This window comes from Lepisosteus oculatus, chromosome 29 (assembly GCF_040954835.1).
Source record: "Lepisosteus oculatus isolate fLepOcu1 chromosome 29, fLepOcu1.hap2, whole genome shotgun sequence".
Classification (NCBI taxonomy): domain Eukaryota; kingdom Metazoa; phylum Chordata; class Actinopteri; order Semionotiformes; family Lepisosteidae; genus Lepisosteus; species Lepisosteus oculatus.
The window spans coordinates 4416268-4438185 of record NC_090724.1 but is presented as its reverse complement, the minus strand read 5'-3'; the positions used below and the strand labels follow the sequence as shown (position 1 = coordinate 4438185).

At 43.8% G+C, this 21918-nt stretch overlaps 2 protein-coding genes across 2 annotated transcripts in view; one reads left to right on the top strand and one right to left on the bottom strand.

The window, feature by feature from the left end:
* jak3 (Janus kinase 3 (a protein tyrosine kinase, leukocyte)) overlaps positions 1–19086 on the top strand; it is a 29260-nt gene extending 10174 nt beyond the window's left edge. The window contains exons 7-24 of the mRNA XM_015365755.2: positions 134–256; positions 1063–1220; positions 1883–1994; positions 2273–2453; positions 3352–3476; positions 3754–3885; positions 4795–4882; positions 5558–5685; positions 6714–6852; positions 7088–7239; positions 7597–7747; positions 8416–8555; positions 10340–10529; positions 13725–13849; positions 14670–14842; positions 15388–15505; positions 15899–16012; positions 17255–19086. Of these exons, the coding sequence (XP_015221241.2) occupies positions 134–256; positions 1063–1220; positions 1883–1994; positions 2273–2453; positions 3352–3476; positions 3754–3885; positions 4795–4882; positions 5558–5685; positions 6714–6852; positions 7088–7239; positions 7597–7747; positions 8416–8555; positions 10340–10529; positions 13725–13849; positions 14670–14842; positions 15388–15505; positions 15899–16012; positions 17255–17374 (2469 nt within the window). The 3' untranslated portion in view covers positions 17375–19086. The remainder of the gene's footprint in view (positions 1–133; positions 257–1062; positions 1221–1882; positions 1995–2272; positions 2454–3351; positions 3477–3753; positions 3886–4794; positions 4883–5557; positions 5686–6713; positions 6853–7087; positions 7240–7596; positions 7748–8415; positions 8556–10339; positions 10530–13724; positions 13850–14669; positions 14843–15387; positions 15506–15898; positions 16013–17254) is intronic.
* Positions 19077–21407, bottom strand: insl3 (insulin-like 3 (Leydig cell)). Its single transcript, XM_006639964.3, has 2 exons — positions 21134–21407; positions 19077–20412 (listed from the first exon to the last, which is right to left on the bottom strand). Exons 1-2 carry the CDS (start codon positions 21315–21317, stop codon positions 20102–20104), a joined length of 495 nt encoding a protein of 164 aa, XP_006640027.2. The 5' UTR covers positions 21318–21407; the 3' UTR covers positions 19077–20101.
* Between the last annotated feature and the right edge of the window lie 511 nt (positions 21408–21918).

Sequence of the window (21918 nt, the reverse complement as noted above, 5' to 3'; positions counted from 1 at the left end):
CATGGCACTCCAGTGCCGTTTCAGTCACTGCATCTAGAACACAGTATACACCACAGTCAAACAAACATTCATCCCCTCTGGCATGGAGGTCTGAATTGGCCATGTGGCTTCTCCTTCTTCTCTGTCCTTTCAGGAATGGCAGACCTTCTGTGACTTTCCAGAGATCATCGACATCAGCATCAAGCAGGCCAGGCGTGACCGCGTGCCGCTGGAGGGCAGAGTGGTGACCGTGACCAGACAAGACGACAGGTGTCTGGTACGTGGAACGGGCATTGAAACATGTCCGACAGCCTCTCGGTGCCCCTTGGCTGCTATTCCTCTGGCTCTTGAGCAGTGCGCAGGATCTACACCTGTGACTCTGCACTTGTTGTTGAATTGTGTTTGCATGTTCAGAGCTGCCTACAGATCTAGGATCAGTGCAATCAGTATTGCCTTTCATATATACGTTGTTAAATGCAAACATTTTCTCCATTTTAAAGCAATAAACAAGCCCTAGTATATTGGCAAGTGCCAGGAATGAAAACTTTACCGGTTGAAACCTTTAGGAAATTGAAGAATGTGTCCTAGAAAAAAACAATATTTCATATTTTAGTAACATTTCAATTTAGGGGTGGCAAACAGCATAATTATCAAACAATGAACAATCTAAACACAAAATTCCTGTTTATGAAAGACGTGTGTATATTTTCTTTACTACTCCTGCTTGAATCTGACGTCCGACAAGCTGCGTTTTTCTGTAGCTATGCTGTAGACTAGACTCGAGGTTCTGTTGCTCCAGGGCTCTAGAACACTCTCTCAGCCCACTTCAGATCAAGTTTATCAGCACTTTCAAATCCAGCCTTTTTTTATTGTAACACATCTTGAAGTGATGTGTGCCTAAAGGCACTGTATATAATAAAGATTGCGATTGTCACCTCTGCTCTGTTCGTACAGTGTTGTTGGACGTTAAACAGATCTTAAGGTGGAAAGAAATGCGTTTTTATAAATGGATTAAAATATATTTGATTGCATACAGTAACTGAAAAGTCAAGTATTCAGCCAGGTCATCTGCTTGCCTTCCAGGAGGCCGAGTTTCAGTCTCTGACCGAGGCCCTGTCGTTCATCTCGCTCATTGATGGTTACTTCAGGCTGACGACAGACTCCAGCCATTACTTCTGCGAGGAGGTCGCGCCGCCCAGCTTGCTGCAGGACCTGGAAAGCCGATGTCATGGGCCAATCACGTGAGCCCTTTCAACTTCCTGCTCCCTGAAAAGCAGCCCTTCAGACAAAGTTAAAGTTCCATGACAAAAGCATTTAAACAACAGGCCACAGTTCAATGATTTGGGGCATTTAATTTGAGGTCTACACCAAAATGGCAAACTTGAATACATCCTCTTCTCCTACAAAACGTGATAAGAATAGTGGAAGAGCATGGTTTAAGGCAGATCACTAATGCAATTGTCATTGGAAATTAAGTATAGCATTTCCCAGGATAGGTGGTATGAACATGGTGTGCCAGATTATTGACTTGATCCGTCAATGGTGAAAACTTCCCACGGTCTCACTGCATTCTTGTAAATGCGTCAAACCTGACAGAAGTTTGAGGAGAAGTGTCACATTGCTGTGTTCTTATTTTGTTAGGTTTTTGGAAAATTTTAAGTTAACTAAAACTGCTTGACATGTAAATGCGGCAGACTTGCAGCATCACTGCGGAAGACTGGCACAGAGATTGACCTGGACCACAGGCAGAAGAAATATCATTTCTTAAGATCGAAGAGATACGACAGATAAAAGTAATGTAATGCCCACTAGGACAACAAAGCCCAGAACCAGCCCTGCTTCCCGCATCAGAGATGCGTGGGGGATTATTGCTGACTGGACTTTCTCCTTCCCTTCCTCTCAGGTCAGAATTTGCCATCCTCAAGCTGAAGCGAGCTGGGGCACAGGGAGGCATGTTCCTACTGAGGCACAGTCCCAAAGACTATGACAAGTACTTCCTCACTGTTTGCATGGAGGTAAGAGACGTTGGAAAACAAGAAGGTTCTAAAACAGGGAGAGCTGGTGATATCCTGCAGTACAGTACAGTGACACAGCATGGAAACCTACAATAAATAGCGATGATTTACAGAGTAAAATAAAAAGTAAACAGCAAACCTCTGCTTCTTTTAACGCGAGCGTGCATTAAAATAAGGGGTTTGAAATTCCTGTACTAAATAATGCGGTCAGAATGCTTTGTGCAAGTTCTACCTATTTTGTACTGCCACCTCCATCGCTAACCCTATTCTATGGACAGACGCCTCTGGGGATGGACTATAAGGACTGTCTGATAGTGAAAGACAAGGACTTCCGTCTCTCTGGTGTTCGGCACTCCTTCTCCACCCTGAAGGAGCTCCTGGCTTTCTGCCAGGGCAGTGAGCTGCTCCTAGCTGAGGTGCCCATCAAGCTCACCATGTGCTGCCCTCCTCGCCCTAAAGGTACAGAACCCTTCCTTCACCTGACTCTTTGCGTCTTTATTCAAACATGTTGGAAACAGATTATTTTTCCCAGTGGTGCTCGTGGCACACGCCACTGAATCTCTCGCAGCATATTCCAGAGTAAAACGTTAGTAATTCTCGTTAGTAATTTGCCTCGTGAAGTTCTGCAAATCTTTGAGCCAGCTGACACTTTGTGTTTAAAAACCTGGTTGGATATTCCAGACAGCACATGCTGACCCTAATTGTGAGCTCTTAAGGTGCCAATAAATGTCATTTCTGATTGCTTGCTTACTCTGAATAAATAACAGCCCTCACCAGCATCACATTTCTGTATAGAGGCTAACAAGATCCCTTTCTTACTTACAGTACATTTGTACAGTTTATACAGCAGGGTATCCTATTACAACTACTATACAACTACTTGATGCAGGACCCTGTGTGCTCCAGACATTGAGCTATCATTTCCAATGTGACAGTTTTCCATGGATATAGGTTACACCTCTAATGCAGCTTTACCAATATCCCTGTAAATAAAAGATAAAGGAGGTGTCAAGACAATTTCCAAGAGGACATCCCCTCAAACAAACCTCAACAGAACCCAGCAGGTCTAGGAATGTGCATTTTGGAATGAATGGACATCCTGTCCAGGGTGTACCCCACCTTGTGCCCATTGCTTGCTGGGATAGGCTCCTGTTCTCCCGTGACCCTGAACTGCAGTTAGAAAATGACTGGAGAGATGGAAACACCAGAATTCTTGTCCACATCTGGCTGTAGTGGACCAACTAACCTTTCTTGAACTTCATTGCTTACTAGGAAACGCAAGTCCAGTTAAATGTTTCGTGTTGTGAAACAAAATAAAACCTCAACTGAAAAAGAATTTGTTGGCTCTCGTTTGCAGAGCTCACCAACCTGAACATTGTGCGCAGCAATTACTCACAGGAAGCCCTGGCATCACCCATCCTGCAGAAACGCAAGGCCAGTCATGTCCAGTTCCAGATGATCAAGTATGAAGACCTGCAGCTGGTGAGTCTCGAGAAGCTCCTGGTCTTCTTGGGGAGTGAGGGAGAATGCGGTGGTAGTTTATGCAAATCTGTGCCAAATGTATCTGGGAATGTATCCTGGAAAAGCTTCACAATCAAGAAGCTCCTCCAACCCAGACAAGTTCTCTCATCTTAGAACCCATTCTTTTGAAGGGGATTGCATGATGGGGGTTCCTGGGTTTGACTCCAGCCCAGCGCGTCTTAAACTTTGTAACAGCACAATGTGCCGAGAACATCTCTGGTGTGATTCATCTTGACAGGGGGAGAGTCTAGGACAAGGTTCCTTTACCAAGATCTTCAAAGGGACCAAGACTGACATCCGAGAGGGGGAGAGATACACGACAGACGTTTTGCTAAAAGTTCTGGAAAATGCTCACAAAAACTGCTGGGAGGTGAGCTTTTACTTTGCCAGAGTGAACATTAAAACTACAAGGTGGTAGTAGACTGCCTTGCTATGGATTATTCTCAGCAGGTATCGGGAGGCTCACATTCTTACATCCGAAAGGCTTTTTTGAAAGTTCTGGTTCATCTGAAAATTCCTGTAGAAAGGTCTCTTCACACCATCACCCCTTCCTGTTATTTCAAGGGGCCGTGTGTAAAACTGACATTGAATCCTAAAAAGAATTCATGTGAGGCCTTGAACTCAGATACGTAAGATGTAAAGGAAATAATAGCTGGCAGAACACCAAAGCTATGGAGCCATTTGGGTTGGATGGTGTAACCTCATTGTTCACATGTTCATCTAAACAGGAATTACTGCAAATGATGCCATTTAAAGAACATCTTAAAGAAAACTGTATAATATTTAAAACGTTTGAGAGAATCCCCTCTTTTGCTCTATGCAATTTATTCACTTTTTGTGCGGGTCAGGTGAAAAGACCTCTTATTTTACCCTCTTCGCACTGACCTCGTGAACAGCGACTTTCATCCAGGAACTTTTCACATCATCCCTTTATTAAGTGAGATTCAAGTCTTCCACTTGCTTGTTCCTCCCCACTCACCCTTCCTTCAAAGGAAAAAAAACACCACACCTAGTAATCGAGTTCAGAAACCTATGAAAATCAGGAATAAGATACTTGATACGTGGGTCTAATTTTAAAAGCACTATTTATAATACTGGGTGCCATCAACCCTCAGATGAGCTGTGAAACCAATGCCCTGACTACACGGTTGGTAAAGCTCTAAAGATATATACAGTATATACACTCATTATCTATATTATGTGGGATGGAATGTGCTATATAAATGCAGCCCTTCGTTTCTTCTGATGGTGATGTCTTTGTTGCCACCTCCCCCCTCAGTCATTCTTTGAGGCGGCCAGCCTGATGAGCCAGCTTTCCCACAAGCACCTGCTCCTGGTCTATGGGATTAGCATCCACGGCACCAAGAGTGAGTCAACTTTGCTTCTTACCCTTTCGTGCAGCAGCTCAGATGAATGCATTTCTGAGCAGTTCATTTTCTCCAAAAAATAAAATAAAAGAGCACATTAGGGACAGCCATGCCGTCACAGATTTCTTATCACCAGAGAACAATTCTGTTTTCACGTAATTTCTTTGATTTCATGAGAGCCTATATCAGACGCAATCATTGTACTGTAATTAAGAGTTTGGTTTGTTTTTTTTCCCTACTTCCATCATCCCAGGAAAAGCCAAAGCACAAATAATACAACAGAGAAAAAGTACAATACTGTGTCTTGGCTATCTAAGTACACTCTAAAAACCACTAAGTACCTTAAACGCTTTGTGGTTTTACCCTTTTCTGTTATGCTCAGAGATTTATAACTACTCATGCATGCTGTAGACTAAGCTTATCCACTCATTTAAGTCTCCCACAAGGCTTGTAAGTGTTTTTAAGTGTATTTACAAGGGTTTATTGAAGCCTCTGTAGATTCGTAGCTTCTCAAGCGTTATGTTAGGGTGCCCCTACATGACCTGCCCATCCAAGAGGTCTTGACATAGCATTTCTTCAAAAGCTCTGACTCAGGAAGACATAGCATAATCCTCTTGAGTGAGTCACTCTTTCAACAAAGCCAAACTGCTGCTTTTGTCCTTCCCTAACCTCCAGACATCATCGTGGAAGAGTTTGTGAAGTACGGAGCCCTTGACTTGTTTCTGAAGAAGAGGCAAAGCTCTGTGTCGGTCAGCTGGAAACTTGACGTGGCGAAGCAGCTGGCCTGTGCCCTCAGCTTCCTTGTGAGTACAGCACATCTGACCTCTCTGCTTCAGGTCACCCGCAGTATCTGCCAGATAGGGACTTCCTGCACTACAGTTTGTAAGACAAAGCTGCGTTTTGAAAATGGAGTAGTTTGCACTTGTAGTAATGTTCTTCTCTGTGTTCAGTGTGTTGCCAAGTAAAACTCAAAAGACTTCTTACACTGAAAGATGCTAAAACTGAAAGACTCAAAGTCAAGAGAAGTTACGCCCCTTCTAATAATGCTCAAGCAAAACCTAAATTTAGAATATTGTGTTAGGGTATGGTCACTATTCCACAGTAAGGACACTATAGCTCATGAAAGTGTTTCATTTGTCTCAGTGCTTTCCTATATAGAGACAAGTTAAAGGGAATCTTTAGTTTTGAATAAGGGAGATTGATAGGATATTTGATCCAAGTATATAAGATCTTAAGAGGTCTAGAACATTTCAGGTCAGGAGACTATTTCAGACTCTGCAGTAAAACAAGGACACAATCACTGGAGCTTGGGATTAAATGGGAATTTAGGAAGAAGAGTAGGAACTGTTTCTTTACACCATATATGGTAGGTATCTGGAACTGGCTTCCCACTAAGACAATGGAGGCATGAACTCTGGACTCCTCTAAAAAGAGGTGGATGAAATTCTAAACTCAACTGGACAATTTAGATAACTTGTTCAATTGGTATTTTTTTGGTACAAGATGGGCTGTTCTCGTGTCTCACATTTCTAGTGTTCTTATGGACATGGTTGGCTTACCAAGCTCTGAAAAACACTTTCCTATAAACCAATGGTCCGTGTGCCATTTTTCTACCATTTTTAAAACATGATTTTAAAATTGCAAACTCATTAATTTAGAATTGCGGTTTACCACTCACCCCAATGTGTTTCTGCCAAACATACGCCCCCACCACCACCACACTCGAGAGAGAAACAGCCACCCACTTTTTCCTGGTTTTGCTTTGCGTTTTTAAGATCAGAAAAGCTGTTAAAAGCCATCTTTAAAAGAGCCGGGTACCCTTTCATTTCAGGAGGAGAAGAACATTGTCCATGGAAATATCTGTGCTAAAAACCTGCTCTTGGCGAGAGAAGGCGATGCCTCTGCTGGCACTGCCCCCTTTATCAAACTGAGCGATCCAGGAATTAGCCTGGCCATGCTTGGCAGAGACGGTAAGCTTCATGAAGGACTCAATCAACGTGCATCATCTCCGTTACCAAATCTTTTTTCCTATACAAACACCTCAGTTTTTAACGGTGTCTGCAGCAGGGACTCAAGCCACAGCCTGCCAGTCATAAGCTCACGATGCTTTGCTGCTCACTATTTTGATATCTATCCAGAGATGTTATGTTTGACTTGGGTATGTCTTACTGCCATTCTCTCACACTGTGTTTTCCTCCTCTGCAGTGGTGTTGGACAGAATTCCATGGGTAGCTCCAGAGGTGTTGGACTCCCCGGAAAGACGGATGCTCGAGTCCGATAAGTGGAGTTTTGGGACAACTCTCTGGGAGATCTTTAACTGCGGGAAAGTGCCACTTCAAGGCCAGAATCCCCAGCAGGTATGATGGCCTGTGTGTCTGGTTTGCCCTGGGCATATTCATGACCTGATACTACATTACCAACTTTCAGCTGCATTAATTGTAAATTTAAACTTAAACTCATCCAAGTTTCAAGAAAACTACTTGGGATTTGCGTGGGGCTCTGCAGAATACAGTGACTCATGGGCCAGACACTGGCTTGTCTCAGTCTCTCACTGCCCACAAGCTTAACACCGTTAACAGTCTGCTCTTGAGCTGCACTTCACAACAGAACCGAAGCCTGTCTCCCCAGGGCAACTTGGGGGTTAAATATCCAGACTCAAACATGGCGCAGATTTTGTTTTCCCTGTCACCCCCCTGTCCGTTCTCTCCGCCCAGAAGCTGCAGTTTTACGAGAGACGGGAGCAGCTGCCTTCCTCGAAGTGGACGGAGCTGGCCGACCTGATCGCCCCCTGCATGGACTACCAGCCCTGGCTGCGCCCCTCCTGTCGCTGCATCATCCGCCAGCTCAACAGCCTCATCACTTCGGGTACCCGGACAACCCCAGCACACCGCCGCCCCCCGCCTGGACGCCACCGTCCACGGCGGGCACGAGGGGAACCGAGGCCAGAATATAATGTAGCGGAGCTAGTTTGGGGCACTCGGCTGGCTCCCCGTTGTGTTACGCCGGAGACCCAGTTCGCGCCCAGGTGTTGCGGGACGAACCGGCGGGGTGGAGCAGCAAGGGCACGAGCCCGCGCGGAATCGCGACGGTCACAATAACAAGCAAAATAACTACTCACACCATAAAAACCTCTGAAAGGATGCGTAGTGGGATATTTCTCGTATTGCCTCAACACAAGTCACAATTAATGCAATAACAGACTGCTTTTGAGATTTTTATACCATTTCAAGCATTTTTGGTTTATAAAATACATGCACAATGGATCAATGACTTCTGGTATCAGTACTGGGGTACTGTGAATAACTTTGTACCTCACCAAAGGACAGTGATATCTTTGGTGTCCAGGAGGGGGCGAATGTTGCATTGCCAGGATATGCAGTTACCTCCTGAGGTAGTCTTGTTACGTGCCTATTTTTTTAATGACAAGAGCCGCGGCTGGCCTTTGTCACGGGACACAGAGGGGGCACCAACTTGACCCCTTTCTCTCCTTCACCCTCGAACACGAAGTAGCACCTTGCTCTGCTCGTTTTCAGATTACGAGCTGCTGTGTGACCCCCGGGCCAGCACGCTGCCAGAGAAAGACGGGTACTGGAGGAGTCTGAGCGCTCCCTACCACCAGGACCCTTCGCTGTATGAGGAGCGCCACCTGCGTTACATCTCTCCCCTGGGGAAGGTGAAGTCCACTCACTCGACCAACTTCTGCTCACAGCTGTGCGTCAGGCTCAGCTCGGGCCATCATGAGCTTTTTACCACTTGTTTCTTCTCTTGCCCCTTTTGAGTGTCCAGTTGGTCACTTTAATGAAGTAGATCATTGGCTAGCCCGGTCTCATTTTCATGCCATTCGTAACTAAGGCCCCGTGAAAAGGAGAGAATGAATTGGCTTGATTTCTCTGCATTGATTTGAAGAATAATTGCGAAGTCAAAACAATAGACCGGACACTGTCAGGGCATTTTTAGTTGTAATTCTGCTCTGTTTTCAAGCAAGCCGTTTGAAACGGCAGTACAAGCCAGTAACAGATTAGCAATCACAAGTGAGTGCGACGCTAAGGATCTGTGCCTGTGGCTGGAAGGTTGCGGGTTCATATCCCGCAGCCGGCAGAGGAATCCTTCTCTGTTGGGCCCCTGAGCAAGGCCCTTAACCCCACCTGCTCCAGAGGCGCCGTTTAAATGATCAGCGCCGTGACTATGATCAGCACATTTTGCACACATCTATGTATTTATTATTATTTTTTGTCTTTTGTTTTATAACTATTCTGACTTCCATTTTGCTTGTCTTGGGCTGGACTGCTGTAACACATCAATTTCCCTACGGGATTGATAAAGTATTATCTATCTATCTAAATGGCTGACCCTGCACTCTGACCCCCAGCTTCTCTCCCTGTATGCGTCTCTCATGGAGAGCAAGTTGGGGTATGCGAAAAGAAATTCCTAATACAAGAAATCGTATATGGCCAATAAAGTGATCTCATCTTAAATTATTTAAGCTGTAATTATTTAGTCAGCCGCCAGAGGGAGCTACTCACCTACTTGCAGGACTATTCTTCCTATTCAACATATGCATGCAGTAATAATATCTTGATAAGCACTTTCATAGTATATTTGAGAGAGTGAAATAAAAACAATGGTTTGACTTCAGCATTAAAGTATGTGAGCCATCAGATCACTCAGAGTCCGGTATTTATTACAGAACTGTCCAAGTTCATATATGGTTTAATTGCTTTATCAGCCTGAAAATGGCCATTTCCGCTGTAGCTCCAGATAAGGCCCACACCACTAACCACAGTACACCACAACCATTGCATTTGTCCTTAACGCTTGGATTACAAATAAACCTCATTGACGCACACATTAAAGCTGGCTACACAAAAATAAACATATTGCTTTAAATAACATTAATTTAAAGCTCAAGTTCACGTTACTTGTCATTCCCGACATATACAAGTATACAGTGGAACGAAATATCGTTCAAATACAGACAAGACACTGACAGAGACATTTTAGGATACACATAGTGCAAGATGCAGACAGTGCAAAGTAAAAGGCAATGCACAGTACAATATACATAACGCACTGGGGGATTTAAACCCTGTTTCTATGATTGAGGCAGGGTGCAAGTAGATTCCAGAGTGTTGAGGAGCCTGACAGCCTGTGGGACGAAGCTGTTCCAGAGTCTGGTGGAGCCGGCCTGTACACTGCGATAAAAATGACACACCTTAATGTGTTCGAAACCGACAATACTGGGTTCCAACAAAGTGGTTCCTTCTCTGAATTAGAGAAAGGCATGCTTAATAATGTTCGGTATAGAAACAACAAAATAGAAAGAAAGAGGGTAACAGCTCTTTCTTCATTAAGACTCAAGACCAGTGGTCACTCAAACCCTCTCAGTAACGGTCACTGGAGACCCGGGCATTAAGGCATAAGGAGTAATGGTTGACAATGCGCCATGTGATTTTGCAGGGGAATTTTGGCAGCGTGGAGCTGTGTCGCTATGACCCACTGGGTGACAACACCGGGGAGCTGATAGCAGTGAAGAGGCTTCAGCAGAATAAGCAGGGCAGCCTGGCCGCCTTCGAGAGAGAGATCCAGACCATCAGCTCCCTGCACTGCGACTACATCGTGAAGTATAAGGGCATCTGCTACAGCACCGGTAAGAGCTCTCTCTGCCTAGCCAAGGCACCGAACTGCACTAAAACGCCTCTTCGTTTCCAATCCCATGAAATGGATATTTAGCTCACCCTCGTTACAAATCAAAGTGCAACACATTCGTATTGAATCTGCTTGTGCTTATATTACAGTTTCTCGTCTCATATAAGCACACGTAATACCAGACTTGCCAGATTTGCCATTCCCAATTCATCTTAAGAATAGGCTATTCAAACTCCAATGTGTTCAGAATGGGGCAGGCAGAACCTGATCAGGTCACATCCAAAAGATCATATTATGCTGGTCTTGGAGTCCTTGCACTGGCTTCATATCAGGTTTCTAGTGACCTCAAAATACTCACGCTTTCCTATAAGGCTCCTGCCACATGGCTGGGCACCTCAGTACCTATCCGATTTATGTTCCTACTCCCCACCCTTCAGCCTTCGCTCACGTAATGCTGGTCTCCTGTCCGTCTCTCAAGCTCATTTGCCAGCAGCCCTATCACCCTGCAGCTCCCAGCTGGCAGCCCACTGGAGCTTAGCAGGTGTGAGCCTGGTCAGTTCCTGGATGGGAGACCTCCTGGGAAAAAGTTTGCTGCTGGAAGAGCAGTGAGCAGTGAGCAGTGCTAGTGAGGCCAGTCGGGGGAGCTCACCCTGTGTGGGTCCTAATGCCCCAGTATAGTGACAGGGAAACTATACTGTAAAAAGGCACCATCCTTCGGATGAGATAAAACTTGTAAAACCGAGGTCCTGACTCTCTGCGGACGTTAAAAATCCCAGGGTGTTATCTCTCAAGAAGAGTACGGGTTTTGCCCCAGTATCCTGGCCAAATTTCCCCCTGGCCTTTACCAATCATGGCCTCCTAATAATCCTCATCTCTGAACCGGCTTCATCACTCTGTTCTCTAGCACTATGGCTGTCTATGCATCATCCAGGTGGAGGCTACACACTAGTGGTGGTGGTGGAGTGGAGTCCCCATTACCTGTAAAGTACTTTTGGATGGAGTGTCCAGAAAAGAGCTATATAAGGGACAGGAATTATTAGCACTCTGGGTGACGGGCCTTCTCTTGCAGCACCCCAAAGCCCTGGAAATCTATCCCCATGGATATCAGAGTTATCTTCCTTGAGCATTTTCAAGCCCAGACTCAAGACCTTCTTCTTCAGAAGGGCTTTTACTTCACTGATGTCTGCATCTGCTCCATTCTCTATTATCTAACCTCTTATTTTTCTTTGTTTTTAAAACCAACCGAAAAGCGCTTTGAGAAACTATCTTTAAAGGCACCATCTATAGCAAAGATTGTTATTATTGGGTTATTCCCCACTTTGTTCACAGAAGGTAAGCAGATGTAACAGAGCTCACCTGGAATGTAACCCAGCAGTTATGAGGGTGACCAGCACCAGGGCTAGAAACCTCTGCTAAATAATAAAGTGTAGAATCTATAAAGCAGGACTGTTTAAAAGGCAAGATAAATGTTCATACTGTATATGAAATGATTTCGAAAAGACGGTCTCACTGTGCCTTGCCTCATGTACAGTGTCAGTATGCGAAGACCTCTGAAGACATATCTGAAGACCTGGTTCCTCTTGGCATGTACCCAAAAGCTGATGACTTTACCTTATGCACCATCTCACAAGAACACTCTTGTAAAGTTTCTGGTTTCTAACAACAATTTGGAAACCAGAAACTTGTGTCCCTAAGTCCCTTACTTAACATTGCAGTATTACATAAAGTCACTACACCTTTTGCAAACACTGCATATTTATTCACCATTGACAGCACCTACAGCCCATTTCCAGTAATGTAAAGTGATGTAAGAGAACAATGTTTAAAGAAAAAGAATTGGACCTGCAATACGATCCTTCTAATATTTTGCTTTAATATACGACAGGCTTTTTGATTATGTCAAGTAGGGAGCTGCATCAGCATGCATAGGCTGCAAAGGAACAAGAAAAGGTTTATTCCTTCTGAAAAGAGAAGAAAAACACAAGAAGGAGCCTCCACAGAGAAACTTGTCTTCTCTTTGCAGCAAGGAATAAACCTTTTCTTGTTTTTGATTGTCGCCTTTCAGCTTGCACAAAAGCCCTCCAGCTTCCCTAATCAGGAATTGTGTATTTTTCCATGCATTTCTCAACTTTTATCTTTCTCCATTTTATTGTTTCTCATATAAATTATAAGCAAATTTAACTGAGGGCTGACATGGTTAATAATGAACATCTGTTACCTAAGACATAAGGAAGCAGTCCAGTTTCTTTAGGACAGGGCTGCAGCAAACACTAAGCCTAAATTGGAAGTGTAAAAAGTTAAATATTATCTGTTCTGGCTGTTAACTACGATGGTTTTGGCCACTCAGCATGTAACTTTCCCCGACAGGCGCTCACTGCAGGCCATATTTCATGCCTGTGTGTTACAACACAGCATCATGAAAGACCCCTGGCACGCCTAGCTCACACACCTGATCAAACAGGGAGTGCAGGTTTGTGAGGGAGAGCTGTGTGAGGCAGCATCAGGTCACCTCACCAGTAGCACAAATTGCACAAGTAAAACAAACATTTTGTTAATCTCCCGGTTGTATTCTATGCTGTAAAAGCCCTCTGTGAGCCTCCAGAATTGCTTCACAAGAAGTGATTACATCTTACATCTCTCTCTCGAAGAATGGAAAAGAGGAAATAAAAAGGAATTATGCAAGCTGATTTACAGTCATAGTAAAGAAGAAGGTAAAGAAGAGACTGGGGAAACTGTGACCGTGTTCCCTGATTGATTTTGTACGTTATGTATCCACTTAGCATGTAAATTTGCTTTGAAATTTAGGCTGAAATTAAACCCCGAAAGAATACAGGCCAGGGATCTGCACTCAGAGGCTCAGAGGTGTGAAAACCTCCTACAGCCAAGTAAGCTAAATAAAACTGCAGCTTTACCGACATTGCTACAACTTTTTTGGGGTTTAAATTTCACTGAAACGTCAATTGGGAAATGTCCCTTCCTAACTAAGCAAAAAGACACTATTGCATTTTAATAACGAGCTGTTGTGTTGGGAGAGTTGTCAGCTCAAGTACTAGCTTCAGAATGCGGGATGAAAGCGTTCTCCCTTAACTGGTACAGTGAGCACCCTTAAAGTGGGGAATATTTAAGTGGGAATCATGTGGCAGTTTTCTGGGAAGAGCCTGCTTTAACCCAGGCTGCCTGCTGTTCTCCCCGACAGGTCGGCTCAGCATGAGCCTGGTAATGGAGTACCTCCCTCACGGCAGCCTGATTGGATACCTGGAGAAGAACCGCCAGCACGTCAACACCAAGAGGCTGCTACTCTTTGCATCCCAGATCTGCAAGGTAATCGAGCACTGCGCAGTCCGCAGGGGTCACTCTCCCATTTCACCCCCCCCCAGCCCCTGCGTGTCACGGGTGTCTGAAAAAGGGACGAACCGTGGAGAGGCAGGAGAGCAAAAATGACCCTATGGGTAGTGGCGAGACGGGGAGACAGCCCAGGCTCATTAGTGCAAAGAGTTCAGGAGTGCCTTAAAGAAACCTATGCCCTCAGGTAGCGGATGTGGGGCGACCTGGTGCTAGGCGGGTCTCAGGACATCCGAACGTCAATGCTGAGCCCGGAAATATATAGCCCCAGAGAGAGAGAGAAACACCGGAAGGACAGCAAATAACCGGAAATGAGAGACAGGACAGAGAAGGAGCGCCCTGTGGCTGCAGAGGGCATGACACTGGGCAGCCGAGCCCGTCTGCTCACACGCTCCTGCCTCCGAAGACACTAGTCCTGCAAGCGTTCGGGTAGAGAGCACACAGCCCAACGGGAGAGACACACTAACACTCCTCTTAGTTGCTCAAAAAAAACTTGATGTTGCCTTTGTGCACGGTCCTTTATGCTTTGTTTGAAGAAAGAATTGAATCCACAATTACAACAGTAATTCTGGGACATTTATGGGGGAAAAGGCACAGCTGTTGCTGAAATCACAGTCGTAAAGCAACCAGCTGATTCACCAGAGTGGTCTCAATGCACGACGTTGGTACTACTCTTTAAACGGAATAGGATCTCATACTTCAGTCATGCTTATGCCATGCCTAAGATCCAGGAGGGGCTGCTGCAGTTCAAACTGCCTGTGCCACTGGGGTGTGTATGTGTTGCCTCTTGTGTTTCCAGGGAATGGAGTACCTGCAAAGCATGCGATACGTCCACCGTGATCTGGCCGCAAGGAACATTCTGGTGGCGAGTGACACGCTGGTGAAAATCGCAGACTTTGGGCTCACCAAGTTCATTCCTCTGAACAAGGACTACTACCGTGTGACGCATCCAGGAGAGAGCCCCATCTTCTGGTAGGCAGGACGGCCTATATACTGTAGCAAGAGCCTCTCCCTGGGAATGAGCAAGGGGTCGAGGGACTTCAGATTCACAGAATACTGCTGTGTTGAATTCTGCAGTGCGACTCAGAGCGCCTTTAAACAACACTTGATCGAGCTAAAAGTTTCAGGAATGCCTTCATTTTAGAAACAAAGTCTTAACGTTTTTATATTGAACACTGAAATTAAATGTAATATTTCTCACAATGAGTCAAGTTTTAAAGATCTCCACAACTGGTAGAAGAGTTAAACTCAAGCGGTTAGGACACTTCGATTCTATTAAACCTTTTGTCCTCAGCTACAAACTGTTGACTGTCTAAATGGATGTAGAATTTCTACTAGATTCTGGACGCCAAGGACTGGAGTAGGGAGTCCCTGCTACAGAGAATAATTATAATCGATGGATCTTGCCAGAGAAAATCTCTTTAAAACACGATACCAAACGCGTATCAGAAATCGGAAAAATAGGCCAGGAAGTCTCTGAGCCTTGCGACTCTAATCCGGTGATAACCCTGACACAGGTACGCCCCGGAGTCCATCACTGAATCCCTGTTCTCTCACAAGTCAGACGTGTGGAGTTTCGGGATCGTTCTGTACGAGCTCTTCTCCTACTGCGAGCACAATCAAAACCCAAAGAAGGTGAGAGGACCGGGGAAGGAGCAATGAGAATGTTTTCATTTTGACATTTCGGCAAATCATTTTAAGTTCTTTCATAAACCAACAATACATATTTAGCTCACAATGATCTCTAGGTTTAGGATGCTTAAAAGCCACAGTGGTTCTTATTACTTCCTTTTCATATTATATTATACTGCAGGCTTTCCATGTTCCCAGAACACATTTCATCACGGAACACACCTTGTTCCATAGTTGTATAATGTTATATTTATAGAATGTAAAGGGTTCAGTCATAAAGTGTTTATTGCCTTTAAAACTGTAGCAATCAGTTCAAGTGCTGACCCAGGTGTGCTGTACAGGATGTACAGAATGACAGGCATTAACGAAAGGTGTGTTCTTAAACTTGGATTGCAGATGTGTCTGCAGCAGATTGGCCATGATCTGCAGGGCCCCTCCATCTCAATGCACCTCGTCGATCTCCTGAAGAACAACTGGAGGCTGCCAGCTCCCTCACAGTGTCCTCCAAAGGTGAGCCAACACCCCGCCCCTACCCCTCCACAATCAGCTGTAGTCCTAGTGGCTGGAGTTTCTAACATCCAAGTAGCTGTGAGGCATTTCAAAACCTGTAATGAAATACTTTGTAGCACATAGGACTCTCCACATGCGTGACAATAAGAAAGTATGCCAGACTAAGGGCCACCTATCTCATTTGGTAGTTTAGCAGCAACTAACATTTAAAATTTCAGCCAACCTCTTCCTCACAGAATTCTCTCCCTGGCACTCGGATCCTGTAAGGGTTTCCTGTTGTCTGGCCGAAATGGATCCTAAGCTATCTCCTTCTTTCACACCTGAATCTAAAATATTCCCCTGGGTTATCTCCAGAAACTATCCTAAGGATTTTACATATTTCTATTCTCAGTCTCATTGTTTATAAAATAAATACGCTAAAGATATTTAGTTCCTACAACCTGTAAGACTCTTCTTTGAACTTATTGCAAGACTATTATGGTCTTTTAGAAGTATGATAACAAAAAACAGATCTAAACTAGGTGTTATCAAAGCACTGTAATTCCTGAGCATGATTTCCCTTTAAATTCACACTTCCTAGCATTCAGTTTGCTCTTTTACTGTATGCATTCATTGCTCTGATAACAACATAGAATCATCATATACATGCAGACCCTCATTTACATCCATTTATAGACATTTTTGCAGCTCAGACTCACCAAGCGAGAACTATGGCATTAGCCTCTACTTCCTGTGTTAATCTCTTTGTACTTGTCAAAATTCACATCAGTGTTGTATGATATACAGCAGTCGCCTCCCCCCCCCTTTTGAAATGTTTAGTCACTACAGTATTTTTTTACAATTTTGCCATCTTAATGTATTTAAGGTATCAGAGGAGTTTCATCTGTCCCATCAACACCAGTTGAAAAGTGGACTTTCTAAAAAAAAAGCTATGTAAATACCCAGTCCTGGGAGAATCTTCTTCTTAGACATATCAAATTTATTTGCACTTACAAATAGTTTGTAATTCTCCAATTTAAAAAAAAAAACACCAATACAAAATACTCAGGGGAATTTTTCTACCAGTAAATGCAATAAAACACCCTAAACAAAATCAGAAAGCAATTGTAAAAAAAAAAGAAGAAGAAAAATATGTATTGCTGCTAGATGATAGTTATCAGAAGAGCTTGACAGATAAAAGCTGAGAAGATCCCAAAACACTTAGAACATTTCTAGCAGATAAATCTGTACTTTGCCCTGCAGGTGTATGGAATGATGCTGAAATGTTGGGCCTACCACACCGAGGACAGGCCTAGCTTCTCACAGCTGGGGGAACAGATTGAAACCAGCCTCCAGGATGACAGAGATGGCTCAAAGGGCTGAGTAACCCCACAGAGCAGTGCTTCCTGTAGTCGGTCTTCTGGTTTTTGTGCAAGCTCGGTTCTCGGTTCTCGGTTCTCGGTTCTTAATTAATTGATTGATTGATTGATTGATTGATTGATTTCCATTTTCTTTTTGAGGTATACTTTTAAATTTGCTTTAAAGCTTTTAAAAGGTTGAAAAGAGTTCAGGTTTGGTCTCCACCTTCTCCCAATTTATGAGTTTCAAAATGTCCCTTATTCAAGTGTGGCTGCTGAAATGTTGAAATAATCAGTGATTCAGGTGTAAAATGTAACCAATTGGTCACCTCAGTGGGAGGACTGTTTCACACCTGGTCATGCTCACCTGTGTGTGATCATCATAGATTGATTACTGATGAAGTGATTTCATAAACCTGTAGAGGAAAGCTTGCCTGACGTTTTGGATTCTACAGCTGTTTGAGCAATGCACTTGAAGTAGAGCATTATTGAAACCAAAGACTGAAACAAAACAAGCAATTAAAGGATTTAATTAGCACCAGTGGTTACCAGTTCAGATGGAATGAAAAACAGAGGACGCAGGGTCTCCCAGGAAGAGGGCTGGAAACTATTGCTATAAAGATCTCAAACAAAAACTTTTTTTATGCAGTATTGTGTCAAGCATTTGTTATGTAAATGGTTATTTTGTGTGTTGTTTTTTTTTTACAATTTATATGAAGTCACCTTTCTTTATAGCGTCTGTTAGGTTTCCTTTCATTTTACATAGGCTCAACACAATCATGGTAAAATTAGCCATGTGCTTTTGAAAATATGGTCATATCAAAGAAGTATGGCACAATGCCGTCAACCTAGTGCTTTACATCGTAACTATATCGTGAGAGAGTTTTGACAATTCTTTTGATGTGTGAAAAATTCAGAGATGTTCAATGACACAACATGCAACAGCATCCATAGTGCACCAGTCTGCTCACCACACACAGGCACTCAGTGGGGAGGAGAGCAGAGGGATGAAGCCAGTTCAGAGATGGGGATTACTAGGATTACTACAATGGATTTGTGTGGCAAACACAGTGTTAGAAACCAATTATGACAGTTATTAGCTTAGCTAAGAGAACAAATTCTTCATTTATGGCGTGTACATTATTGAAGCAGAAGGTGTTAAACATTTTTGTCAAATGTCGTTATACTGTGTAGTTGGCTACTTTTGCAGAGCAAATACCAAATGTTCTTGGTGGGTTCTTGCATTGCAGAATGGAAAGCACACATTTCTTTTTAAATGCTGTTTCTGAAGAGATATGAGGAGGGAACCATGCTTTATCCATGGGCAAAACTGCCAAAAGGCCTCACTCTCAAAAAGTAAAAATACAAGATATCTGCCTGTCACTGCTGTTCAGTGATTAGGGCAGATCCTGATGAATGCAATAGAGCTTATTATGGTTAGAACATTTCACTGAAATCAACCATGAACGATTTTGAGCAATGGCAGAGACCTCTGACAAAGAATGTGATACAGAATGCACATCCCAAGCAAAGGTGTAACAGTTCGTGTTGAGTGATTTGAAAAGGCAAACTGGAACATAATGGTTAGCATTCTCATTCATCATTCTGTGTTCTTCTATTAAATGAAATGCATGTAACTTTTAAAAAGAATGAGGGATTCTCAGGAGAATGATTGTTAGGCAAGGAGAAAAGATTATAGAGCATACATATTTTTATAATAAAAAGGCTTTTCAATAATTATTGTTTTTTTTTATTATGTTGCTGCCATATCATTAAGATTCACCACATCCAATTCAGGTTAATTTCCTTTTTTATGCAAATAAGGTCACATTTTGGATTACTCTTACATTCATCTATCCAATGGAAAACAAATCGCACGGTAATCTAATCTGATCATTGTGCAAACGAGTATGATATGATTCTACCTTAGTTTGCGCTCTAATAAGAAGATAAAAAAGTACTAGTCACAGCCTGGACAAGAGGACTTTGTCCTTTGAGTTTGCTACTTTCTAAGCCTCAGACCTGAACAGTTAAGGATTCCCATTGAACATGAAGAATCATTCATAATGTTAATCTTCCTAACCACTAAATCCAGTTTCATTCAGATGCCTAACCTATCAGAAGTGCCCTGTGCGTAGATTGGAACAGCACCTAGCATTTCCAAGCTTGGTTTTACTGACTCCCTGCCCCATCTTAAAATAACTTCAAAGCTGCTCAGACTTTCCACCAATGCCAGACTCCCATCAGTCAGCAGCAGGACTGAAAATTACAGACAATTGATCATTCTTTAACAATCCATTGAACACATGCTTCCATAACCCTTTTCATGCCTACACAGGAAGCTGCAACCTTCTTATAGAGGCACTCTGAGTCTGGCCATATCTGATTAATTACTCTGAACAGTAGTTTCCCTTCTCGAACAATGTGGCAGTCTTACATGAGATTCTTGATCAAAGGATTTGACAAGGTTTGTGTTCACACTACTTTTATCCAAGCACTGGGAGGCTTGCCCTTCAAATCGGAACTATTGGCTCTGAATAAGAAAGATAAAATTGTGCTAAAAAAATATACAGGTCACTATTTCATACTTTTAGCATTCGCCTAGCACGTTTCTGCACTGGAATTACTTAAGCCTATTCAATTGTTCACGAGATAAAACAAAACAGGTGATTCTATAGAGGCATGTGTGCTATTGCAGGAGCCTTTATCTGCATTCAGGGCTGTAGATCCTGCCAAGCGTTTCAAAGGCTGCTCAGCAGTACTGTACCAGCTCGCTCAGGGTACAGCCTGACCTGCAGCACACCCCTGCCGGGCCCACTTCCCGCCTGGACCGGGAGGACCCTGTGAGGGGAAGGAAGGTCTGTGCTGGCACGCTCGGATCCCCCTCGGCTCTGGACTCTCTGGGAACGCGTGACATTGAACTGGTGCGCTCCCGGGGAGGGAGGGGGCCAGGCTCCCCCGCAAGGTCGCCTGCCGGAGAGCTCCACGTCACGGTCGTCACGCTGGTTCCTGGATCCTCCCAGTCATTGAGTTCATCACTGGTGAGCCGTTCCAGGAGCTTCCCTGAAAACACACGGACAACGTACATACGTTCAAGTGTTAACCCATAAATATCGTTCAGGGCCCCGGGGATGTGAACACTTAGAATCAATACAAGCAAAGCATTCATTATTGTGAGTAGTGCTGAGGAGGCATGGACATTCAGAAGGCACTTTACATTCTAATTGAAATCCTTATCATTCCTTCTTTAAGCATAGCAAATTTTAAATATAATAGAAAGTTCATAATCCTAGGAAAAAGCACATAGCGAAAACTCAAACAGTGGACCTTGCTTCATTTTCAGGTACTTAAAACACTTACAGGGTTGGGCTAGTTTAGACTCAAAGCATGGACCGGGAACAGAAAAGAAGATAAAATTCAAGCCATTCTATGATAAGGCAAACAGAGCCAGGTAATAACCCGGTTTGGGGTGTACCAAGAAAACTCACAGCATTCTGAAGCGACTCGTTTATCCAGAACATTTAAGAAGAGTTTTAGACAGCTTAAGGTCTTCAAACCAGATGACCAACCTAGTCTTCTTCTTCCTCAATGGGCACAATTTTCTGCTAGTCCTCATTGACTCCTGGATCTATTCTGGATCTATCTATAATGGATGTATTCTACGTTTTTCACCTCTACTGCAGGCTAACTTATACGGTACCAAAGAGTAGACATCGGTGAACTCCTCTCTGAATTACATGGCTATTTGAAACAAATCTTCTAGTCATGAAAACAGTTGACTTACAGTATGGATTAACTCGGGGTTGGTCAGATTCTGGAGTAGAGCGCTTCAGCCGGGAGCTTCCACATGACGTCACCACCATTCGGATGAACTCCCGACCACACAGCTTCACCCGGTTGTCCTGGGCCCGAGCCCCACTGTGCCAAACCACAAGCAGGAAGAGGAAAGAGGAGAACCACCGGGGCATTCTGTAGCTTCCAGAGGACCTGAGATCCAGGCAAACGGAGAACAGGACCTTCTCGGGGGTAACCGTTTGAGGAATGTCCAAAAGGGCTGTTTCCAGGGTTTATATAGCCTGGGGTATGTAGCCAGACATTGACGACAGACACCGCAGGCCTGTCACGGAATTCCAACGTGGACCCACTTAGCCTTGGCCTGAGAAAAGCATGTTCCGATCCCAGGATCACAGTTTGGTACTGAGTCCCTCAAGGCTGGGGTTTTTCCAGATAAGGTCTTGTCAACCAGTGATCTATTGCCTTGTGATTATTAAGCAATTTCTTGTTTTTATGCATCCATTTATGAAGGCTAGTTCACATCCCATTGCTTGGGTTATAGGAAATTATAGAGGCCCCTTATTATTCTGAAATGTGTGTATGGGTAATTAAGGGAGCTTTTTTTGGGGCATCAAAGGATCCAGATTGTTCTGGCCATATATTTCCTTAGGTTTGTACAAATCACTCGGGGCTCTTTAACATGGGGGATCAAGCTTCGAGTTTGGACTCTGCATAGTGGCCAGGGATTTGGAGGTTTTCTTACAGTGTGGTTTGTGTAGCTCAGAGCCAGCAGTT